Genomic DNA, 10,765 nt, shown 5'->3' with positions numbered 1-10,765 from the left:
ATAAACCAACGAATGCATTACCAATTTTATTTGTTCAAACTTTTAAAATTGTCTTTATTACTTTGTACAAGGTACAAGTTTTTCAAATATCCAATAACGAATAGAAAGTATAGTAATACTTTGTGGCTGGTACGCAAAGTTTGAATTTCTTCATAATTTTTAATGAAATTTGTGAACTATTATTTACATTTCTGGGGTATACATTGTATTTGTATGATCAACATTTAAAAACAGAACGAAAACAAAAGAGTATGTAATATATTGACCAGCTCCCAAGTCCATAAACTGTTGAAAGACATGGTCAAAGTAATTAATATATTTTGAAAATTGGCAAAAATGTTTGAATAGTTGCAAGTGTATTCTATTTAACAAATATTCCAAAATTTATACCTAATTTTGGCTTTTCTAAATATTGAACTTTAAATCGGTTTTTTTTCGTGTTGAGTTGTGCTTGTTTTTCTTTATCTTTAATTATAATTTTTTTCACATTGATAAAATAACGCAATTTGAATAAATATCACGTTATACTGCACCATCAGTTTTGTCATATCGTAAATATATGCCGTTAAGGGTATGTGACAATCATTTTCTGAACCTTGAAGGAAAGTATTCACAGATGTTTATATCAGCTATTAACCTCACAAGTATTAAACAAATTCAGTTAAGTGATTACCCGATCTCCACCACTTGTCCTAAGGGGCATTGATCAGGAAACCCTCACTACGTTCATCCAATGGGAAATCAAGGAACATGGTTCCCTTAGGTTAATTCACTTCAGATCAACAACTTCCCACTTTGTGTGTCTAAGTAACTTTTCAGAAAGATATTTTCATCAAAGCAAAGTTACAATTATATCGTAATTAGGCAACTCTTTAATTCAACAATTGAAAAAAAAAAGAGAAAGAAGGACGATAATTTTTACTGGCTAAAGACGGCCTGAAAAAAAATAAACCTAATATCAAATATCTTTACCCATAAGGTAAACAAAATGCGTAGAGAATTTAAACACCCTTTGAATGCAAGTTATTAATAGAACATAACTATTTGTAGCCAATAGGAATCGAGGTTTTTATTTTCATTGATTTTTTCTAGCTATATGTTATGCATTTAAAGGAAGCTCAAGGATTGTTGGGTATAAATACTTACGTTCCGTGTATAATTGAACATAACACCAAACGACGGAGAAATCACAATGGGTATGTTTATAATCAAATACATAAACATGAATATGCATATCCGAAATTGATGAGAAAATAATCTTTAGAGTTTAGAAAATATCGTTGTGAAAAAAAAGTCATACATATTTGAATTTATTTTTTTCAAATAAAATAAATAATTCTGACTATTTTTTTTCTGAATGCAGACAATCAGATAAACCAGTACGACGCCTATGTGATTGCGGGTGATACAGAAGAAGACAAACTGTTTTTAGAAACCATGAAAAGCAATTTAGAATCTTCAGCTTTTAACTTACGCCTGTACATCAAATCAAGAGACGGTCCTGGCGATTTTGACCACCAAAAGGAATCGGAAATCATCATGAATAGGTATGTTTGTCTTTTTGGCATGTTTTGTTGTCCATTAAAAAATCAACGGAAAATGCCATCTTATCCGTCAACAGAAAAAAAAATAATAAAACGATAGACGTTCACAAATTGCATTATTATGTAAGAATAATGGATCAAATAAAATGTTGAGATGAACACTTTTTTTTTTTTTTACATACGTGTATTCTTATTACAGTTGTAAGAAGATAATTGTGGTTCTTTCTCGAGACTTCTCCCAGAACGAACAATGCATGTATCTACTTAGAGTTGCCATTTCCAAATCACCAGGTACTTCATAGTCATAGTCTATAACAAATTATTCAAAACTCCTTAATTTTGAATTGAAAAAAAATTGTTTATCATCAAATTATATAAATATGAAAAATAACTGTAAAAACGTTTACTGACAACAATGCTGAATTTGATTCAGCAACTAGCATATTTAGCATAGGAGAATGATTTTTATCGGAAGCAAATTACACCTAATTTAAAAAAAAATCGTGTTCATATTAATTATTCACAGCATTAAAAAACTTGCTTGCATGAATTTAATGATTTAATTCTGAAAATAAACTCATATACATTGGTCATAAATCTTTAATATTTGCATTACAGGTTTTCATTTGAGGCATATCATCCCTATACACAGAGAGGAATGTCTCGCACCAAGCTGCATTCGATTTTTAACGGCAAACGATTACACTAAAGAGGACATTCGTACATGGTTTTGGCCGCGGGTAGCAGCTTGTTTCAAGAAAAATGTGATTGGTATAAGGACAGCCAAGAAAAATCTACCCGCTGTCGTCTGTTTGCCTGATATCATTGTAGACTCATTTTCTTCAGAAAAACAGCAAGAGTGGAGAAACAATTAGTGTACATAGAGTGAAATAAGCGCACATTTTAAGTGTACAGTAATTCTAGTCAGTGTTACAATATTTTATGCGGATTAATAGAAAGCCGTTTAGCTGCTTTTCTGAGTCAAGTCCGACAATCCGGCTGTTTTGTCGCTCATCAGTGATGAAATCGCCATATCAAGTCTCTGTGATAATTAGGACATGAACGCAGTTCTGCCATTGTCTTTCAAACATTTACCCACCTGTTTTACACATATTCCTATTTATATACATCTAATGTCCCGTGTGCGTCTTTGACTTGTTTATATTCTAACAGAAATATATATAGCCAGTGCGTCAAACTTTTGTTTCAGTTGAAGCTTCTGGGTGCTACATGAAAATTTGTTGAATTATACATGCTTTTATGTATATTTTTGTTTGTTTGTGCAATGAGATTAAATTTGAAATATGTGCTGATCAGAGCGTGATAAATAAAAAAAAATGAAAATAATCTTTTGAATATGTAAATATGAATATAGTTCTAGGAAAATATTATCTGCTGGATTGTAATAAAACGACATTATTGAGATAAGTTGGGTTGCATAATAAATAAAATAGCAAAAAAAAAACCCTCTCCCAAGACCTCCCTTTTAAAGAAAAGAAAACGAAAGAAAGCAAATACACTATCTTTAAATATTGGCTGAAAAAAGGTCTATTAGAGGAAATTGTTCGAAATAGAACTATAACATCGAGTATACACTCAAATCTGTTTTTTTCTTTAAGAAATGATACAGGTAGAATATAATATGGCGGAATAAGTCACCAAGAAAATACCGATAAACCGATTGAAAAGAACCCGAATGCAAGTTTCATGATGTATTTAATTGTCGTGGATGATACCATACTGTATACCCAGTACGGACATCGTATAAACAAATATCTATTAAAATCACCCCATAACACATACAATATTCACCTATTGGACCTTAGTAATTGATCGATATTTTTCCAGGATGAGGGAAACATTCTATGGATATCTCAACAACCAATCAACTCTTTTGTAATTTTCCGGAACTAGCGGCTTTGCCGCTTTACACTTTCAACGTTATATTGATTAAAATATTTTATCAATTCTCTGGAGATCGCAATACAGTAGAAATAAATACATTGCCCAGTAATTAATCTTTAAGTACCGGTAGTCACTCACAACGATTCACTCGCTCGCAAATATGTTTCTTTAAATACTCTCCTCATAATTAAACTAAGTATTATTTTCCGTTAAATATCCCGACTTTAATGACGATATTTCATTGGTTAGTGTACCTAGAGGTACACCAACCATAACACACGGTTTTTTAAAAATTAAATGCTTCGTACGCGGAAGATAAATATAAATCATTTATTTATAGAACTAAAATAGGGCTCTGGAGCATTAAAGGGGAACGGTTTCTGTGGTGTAATCAGATACAATACAGAAATCATTCCGCTCAGTCCTTTATTAACAAGAAAACTATCATATCATGTATGAATTTTAATTGAAAAAAAAATGCATATCTGATCCTCAAACTCTACATGTTTTTGACAGTTTGAATAACTAGGGTACTTTAACCAGATTTTTAAAGATCTTGGTTAATGAGATAATTAAACTGCATTTAACTGATTTTTTAAAAGGATATCATTTGTTCAGAATAATTTTCACATCTAAAGTAATTCTGCACTGCAAAATATTGCAGTAGCTCGAATTCCACATAAAGACGTTTTTCCAGGAACTGAAAAAAGAAATCAAAATTGCGGTCAAAGAAAGGTGTGTATATACCTTAAGCTGATTAGATTTAAAATAATGTACTGCAAACACAGGGGAAAAGGAGGAAATAATAATTGTTTTTGTATTAAAACCGTTTATAAGAAGTGTTTACTCCAAGTTTTCATTTTATAAAATATATCCTAATGATTGGGTCAAGTTAAACACAGTTTACGAAAAAAGAAAAGTCATCTTAATTCGTTTAATAATATTAACATTGCAAAAAGCCTTCCTAAAATAAAAAAAGAATTATGTCATGTGCGTACAATTCTTTTTTCACATTAAATTGTACATCATGATGTTTTCCAATATTTTGAACAACTTAAAGTGTGATACTAGAATTTAAATTTAAAACAGCAAAAACCGAAATATGAATAGTTTAAATACAACGATGAAATAAACAGGAAAGTGTGTGTTAATATTTTGAAATTCCATTTGTAGCGTATATTTTAGATTTTCCTGATTGTTTGTCTAATCACAAATCAGATCTTATAATGTTGATTAATTTTTTCTCTCTTATATACAAAACGTATACGTATTAGCACAGTTCATTGTGAAAGTTAATTACAATCTTTCATCTTAAGAAAAAAATATAAATCATTTAGCCTTTTATCATTTAATATGACTTGTCTTTCTTTCCAGTAAAGACCTGAAATACGGGAACAACCGTCACTTGTGTTTAGAATAATTTTCACATCATATTAAAAGGCCAAAGGTCAATGGACACATAACCCAAACTTCATCAAAACTTAAGTACATCACAAATGATCCAAACCAGAAGAAGATTACTGACGCGTTGGTTCCGTTCATAGCAGGAACTCTGATACTATCTCAGTTGTTGAGAATCCAGAATTTAAGTTGTTAATTGAATCATTGAATCCCCGAAACCAGTCCAAATCCCGTAAACAATTCTCCACAAAAGTTTTCCTTGAAAGATTAACTAAAATACAAACGAGTTTAAAGGACAAGTTGCGGGCTGTAGAAAGAACCTGTTTGACTGTTGATCTCTGGTCAAACCGACAAATGAAGGGTTCCCTTGGATCCCAGGTCACTTCATATTGGAATGGTTTATGGAATCGATCATGATGTCATGCAAGCGGTACAGATGTCAACATTGAGCTGAAAACACACGACAAGAATATGAAGAAGCAGAAGCCTGCTACAGTATAGCAGATTATAAACATTGTAACAAACATTGTTAAAACCTTTCAGGTTATCCTACCATGATTTACATGTGATAAATATACATCATTGAAAGGAGACCTCTGCGAGTCTGATAGTGAAGATGAGGATGAAGATTCTAGTTTCGAGTCTGTGGTGTTCGATTTCTCTACTGAAGATATCCCGAAGCATGGTAAATATGTTTTTGCACATGATCTAAAATTGGTGCATTGTCAAAGATGCGTCGAAAAAATGAGCCCCCATTTTAAAAACTGTCATTGCGAAGGCAGCAAAGTAAGTCAAATATGTCATGAAATATGTGAAAACCATTAAAACTTTGGAAGACAAAAAACCCTGCAAGTTGATAACCCACTCGTTGGAATTCCTAATTGGCAATTATTCAAGTAACCGAAAAAAAAAACAAATTACATGTAACTGTCTACCATTAATTTAACTGGGTATGAACGTAAACTACTGCATGAATTCTGTTTGGTTGAAAACCTTTGAACATGCCATATTGAATATGCAACAGGAAAACAATGTTTCCGGAAGTCTAGTTATCCCTGTGACACTGGGTATCGAACACAAGCTTTCCGACTATAAACGACATTCAACAGGACAATATTAACGTTGATGTCTTTGATATCAAAAAGGCTTTCAATTTACAAAGTTGATGATGTTTACTATCAGCAGCTTTAGATCTGAAATTTAAACTTATGTGGTCAACATCTCCTGTTGACGTAGGAAAAAACTACTAGTGTATGCTAGGAAACAAGACTTGTCTTGTGAAAATTCTTGTGTGAATGTGATGAATGATCTCCTCCAAGGAAACTTAGTAAGTTTGAGAATGGACTTTTCAGTTTTATGACACCTACAAAGGTGTACATGTGTTTCGGTGATCATGTTAATATAGAAGTATCACTGCACCTCCTTGGGCCATGTAAAGGGGGCAAATTTGTTGCATTACTGGAAGGAAAATGTAGATAAAAACATATTCCTGCAAAATTATACCGAAATGAACCTGCTACCTCTGCACCAGTGGAATGACTTTTTAGTATTGCTGGGAAGATCCAATACCAGATAGTTGCAATCTAAATGACTGTACACATCAAATGTTGATGATGCTAAAATAATCTACCTGTAATCAATTACAATAAAATTCTGAGTAATAATAATTTAATCGATTAGTTTTGAAAGAAATCGACCCGTCCTTGATTATAAATTATTTCAACTGTAAGTTATCAGTTTTCATAAAAAAGGTCTCTCTTTGGCTTGTATCTTGGATTGTACCTTGAATGGAAGCGCTTAAATATTAGCAAAAATATTATCCACTCTTTAAAGATTTGTTTTCGCAGTATAGGTCTTTAAACGCATTATGGTTAAATGTTTGCTCAGAAAGTTGGTGACAATATTCTTTTTGCTATCCATATATTTAGTAACTCTTCCCATGTATTAAAACCTTTTCTAGTTAAAGATTCACTGCAGACTTGACCTCTTGAAAATAATATTTTGAAGAACTTGTTTGATATTTGTTAAAACAACCATGGCTTTTCTGGTAGTTCATTAGTGGGTGTGTGGGCAGCTTGCTAATTCTGTTGAAATATAACAATTGTCATATATATATTATATATATACAAAGATATTGATGTAGTGAAGAGTCAAGTGTGTTCCACGCACGAGCTTTAGTTATATAATCATAGGACTAGTGTATAGAATACATGCATAGAAGATAATTTTTGCACCAAAAGCTATCTTTCTTGACTCTTTTACTTATGTACACTGAATTATAAGTTTTCCATAATTAGCGACAACTCAGTAAACAAATACAATATTTAAAGACAAGAGTTATCGATCTTGTATTTCTTATTTATTTCACGACCGAGTAAACAAACATGTTTACAAAGTGAAGCTTGACCGTGAAAATGAAAGATCTGACTGTACGTTATTTCCTCATTATTTCAGAAAACATGTATTATGTCAAAGTAATAATTAAATACTACACTCTCTTAATGAGCTCCTCGATTGCAGTAAATTTAATAAGATTACAACTCGCTTAAATAATTTTTATTACAACATTATGTAGTATTTCCATACTACATCATGTTGTAATGAAAATTATTTAAGCGAGATGTAATCTTTTGTTATTAAGTTAACTAAAAATTTAATAAGATTACATCTCGCTTTATTATTTTGTTTTCTTGTTTTCTATCTCCGCAACGTGAAGATTTCCATCACGTGATTTCAAAATTATATTTTCATGTTATATGATATTTTTCAATGTGGATATATAGTTTCAATTGAAATTATATACTAAGACTATAATATTAAGCAGTCAATTGCATTTTGCATGCCATTCACGAAAAAATCAAGGACATTAACTGGTTTAAATGCAAAGGAAGAAGAAATCTATCAAGGAATTTTTTTTATAAAACTAAGGAACGTCGCATGTGTCCTTAAAGTATCCTAGGTAGAGGACATTGGTGTTTTATTGTTTTCATTTTTAAATTCACGTGCACTTTATATATTTTACCCTTACAAAAAACGCATGTAGATAAATAAAGATACTAGAATGCGTTAACTTTTGAGTCGCAAATTGCTTTATACAAAACTATTGCCTGTGGAAGAAATAAGGGAGAAATTCAATATCTGAGCTCGATCAAAATTTATTTCCGGGTGAGAAACGGAGTCTAGGAAAACACCACTTATGAAAAATCCCCAAAATATTTATATTCTATGGAATCACAGCACTTCTGGGAAAGGATAAAGTAATACAAAGATTATCAAATCACTTTTAGTTTCTTACAATGAGATTTATAAGAAAAACAAGCTGTCTGGAGTACCAAACTGGACTTTTCTTTACATAGAACCATTAGTGGACCTTTCTCATTTTGGGATGAAATAAAACAAGCTTACAACCAACTAAAGTAGAGTAACTTGTGCGCTGCAATTTATTCTTGCCATAAACTTTCAAACGCGAGAAATTTTATCGTGGCAATACCATCCACAACGAGGAATAACCACAGCTTATTAAATGTGAAAAAAGATGTTTGTTTTACCTCGGACTAAAATGACGTTCTGTCATTTGACAAGAAGCGTCACGTGATTGCCGTCTAATTTTCTTTTAACGCCGAGCGGCAAAACCTCGACGGCAACATGGCGGAAGTACCGTCATTAATAAAAACATGCATAGGATGACAAAGAACACCTTCTAAGTTTTTACTGATGACAAAACAGGTCAAGAGAATATAAAAAAAGGTAGTGGACGAACTCACACAAAATCATAAAGTTGACATAGAATCGTTTTCAGAGATAAAGCCAGAAGTGCAGGGAAGGTGAACTGTTAGTACATATTTTTTTAAATTATAGAAAAGGAAGGAGTTATACCAGGCTATTACATTAATTTACAGCTTACTTCAATTCTATAAGGATATTAAAACTTAATTTGAGAGTTTATTTTTTTGCCCAGTACTCTCATATGAGATGTGTATTTCAAAGTTGCGGCCAGATTGTGACAAGTAAGTTTCAACAAATAAACAAAAGAAAGGAAACTCATACTAAATTTGTTTACCAGTTATCACATTAAATATGTTATTTGAATAAAAATTAATACATGTAAATAAGTATTTTGAATACAGCTTGTCAAATATAATATACTAGTAAACATTAACTTTTTGCATTTTTTTTTGCAGACTATGGTAACGTCCTCTAAAATCTTTGTTGAGTCTGACAGTGTGTGGTATTGCAACGCCTTGGTTGGTGAAGAAAAGCTCAGCACATTCCTCAGCTGTCTCAGTAAAGCAGCAGGGTTTTCACAAATTTATACCAACTATTCAATCAGAGCTACTGGATCATCTATTTTATTAACATCCATGGTTGGTCCGTCGCAAGCCATCGCAGTAACAAGACATAAATCTGTACAAAAGTGTATGTCAAAACGTCAGTGACGAGAAAATTATAATAATGACGGGCGACTCATTTATCGTAAACATTCTACCTACAATGGCAGATTTACCAAACTTAAAAAATCCTGCTATTAAGCCTGCAGTCCGCACCGAAAATAACGATTTCCATGAAATTCAAAATGTCAATCTTGACTTGACAAACATTAACATGAATGGGCTATTAAGTGACTTTGGGGGACAGGAATTCATATGTACCCAGTTGTTAATTTCCGACCTTTAACCTGTCTCCATGTTCAGAAATTGATTCATTACCATACACAATCTTAAAAATAGATGACGGATCTTTACCAGAAAAGCACAATTGTGTAATTTTTTGAACATTGTCGAGCTTTTAACGTTTCATTTCTTGATAGCTTTTTATAAACGAATATAATTGTACCTTTTCTTTTGTTGGTTTATCTCAGGTTGGGTTCTCGGCGTTAGGTTTGTTATTGACTGTCTACAGAAGTTTGTCGGGTTGTTAAAGTCCATAGAAGGCTCGCCTTGCCTTCTTTGGGCTCAACAGGCTTGTTTAAGTCCATAAAAAGTTCGCCTTGCCTTCTATTGACCTTAAAAACCCGTCAAACTTCTGTAGGAACAACACGTGTTATTTTGTTAGGCTTAATCTGGATTACTTTTTGAACTTGTAAGGAAACAATTAATACATATATTTCACAAAATTGCGTTAAGCAATGAAGATATATGACCTAAAAAATTATGAAGAAATATGGTATCGGACGGTGGAAGATGACATCAGTTATAAAGAACGGAATTACGACATCATCTAAACGTTAGAACCAGTTTAACAACAGCGTGGACTTTCAGTATGATGTAACATTTTTTTCTTGCGTCAAAACAAGTTAAAAATGACGCTGTTTTCAATTGAATAATACACAGATTGCGTAGTCTTAGCTCAAAAGCCAGACAAATCTTGTTAACTTCATAAAACCACGGCTGATTGGCCAGGGATTAAATAGACAGGCCTACGTCACATTACAGTTTGATACAACTACCCAAAGTCCAAGCTCTTGTTAAAATGTTTCTAATTTGTTATTTATGTATTAAAATACAATTCAAACTCCTATATATTTTCAAAAAATCATGAGAATGTTATACTTGAAGGGTTAAAAAGTCATTAATTTATTTAAAACAACTATCGAATAATAGTCCATTAGTTTCATGATTAAAATATTCTGTTCTATTCTGCAAATCAAATCAACTAAGAATATTATAAAATGTTCACACTTTTGTGGTTAGCGTTACTAATTAAGAAAAGGTTTCAAAATAGTAACCATTTAGCTTAAATTTAGTTCGATTAGTCTAGTCAATCTGTGAACATTTTCAGCAAAACCTCAAGAAAATTGCTACAAAGCTAATTACCACTGAAATCAAAGGTGTTTGTTTATACAAATAACATATTAAAAATATACATTTGTACGATATGCGGAAAATAGTTTTTTTTGGGTAAAAATGGGTTTTCAT

At 31.9% G+C, this 10,765-nt stretch overlaps 1 protein-coding gene and 1 long non-coding RNA gene across 3 annotated transcripts; both read left to right on the top strand.

The window, feature by feature from the left end:
- Positions 1-1,060: 1,060 nt before the first annotated feature.
- On the top strand, positions 1,061-2,852 carry LOC128157944 (myeloid differentiation primary response protein MyD88-like). Its single transcript, XM_052820625.1, has 4 exons — positions 1,061-1,196; positions 1,364-1,547; positions 1,744-1,835; positions 2,163-2,852. Exons 1-4 carry the CDS (start codon positions 1,193-1,195, stop codon positions 2,417-2,419), a joined length of 537 nt encoding a protein of 178 aa, XP_052676585.1. The 5' UTR covers positions 1,061-1,192; the 3' UTR covers positions 2,420-2,852.
- A 1,092-nt stretch (positions 2,853-3,944) lies between these two features.
- Positions 3,945-9,682, top strand: LOC128157954 (uncharacterized). 2 transcript variants are annotated; one of them, XR_008239894.1, is made up of 3 exons: positions 3,945-4,184; positions 4,824-6,177; positions 9,032-9,682. It is a non-coding gene; the product is annotated as an uncharacterized LOC128157954 (long non-coding RNA). The 2 variants fall into 2 exon arrangements; XR_008239892.1 differs by having other exon boundaries at positions 3,946-4,184; positions 4,824-5,535.
- Positions 9,683-10,765: the final 1,083 nt, after the last annotated feature.

Source organism: Crassostrea angulata, chromosome 1 (assembly GCF_025612915.1).
Source record: "Crassostrea angulata isolate pt1a10 chromosome 1, ASM2561291v2, whole genome shotgun sequence".
Taxonomy (NCBI): domain Eukaryota; kingdom Metazoa; phylum Mollusca; class Bivalvia; order Ostreida; family Ostreidae; genus Magallana; species Magallana angulata.
The sequence above is the reverse complement of the archived record's forward strand: the minus strand, read 5'-3'. Positions and strand labels throughout refer to the sequence as shown.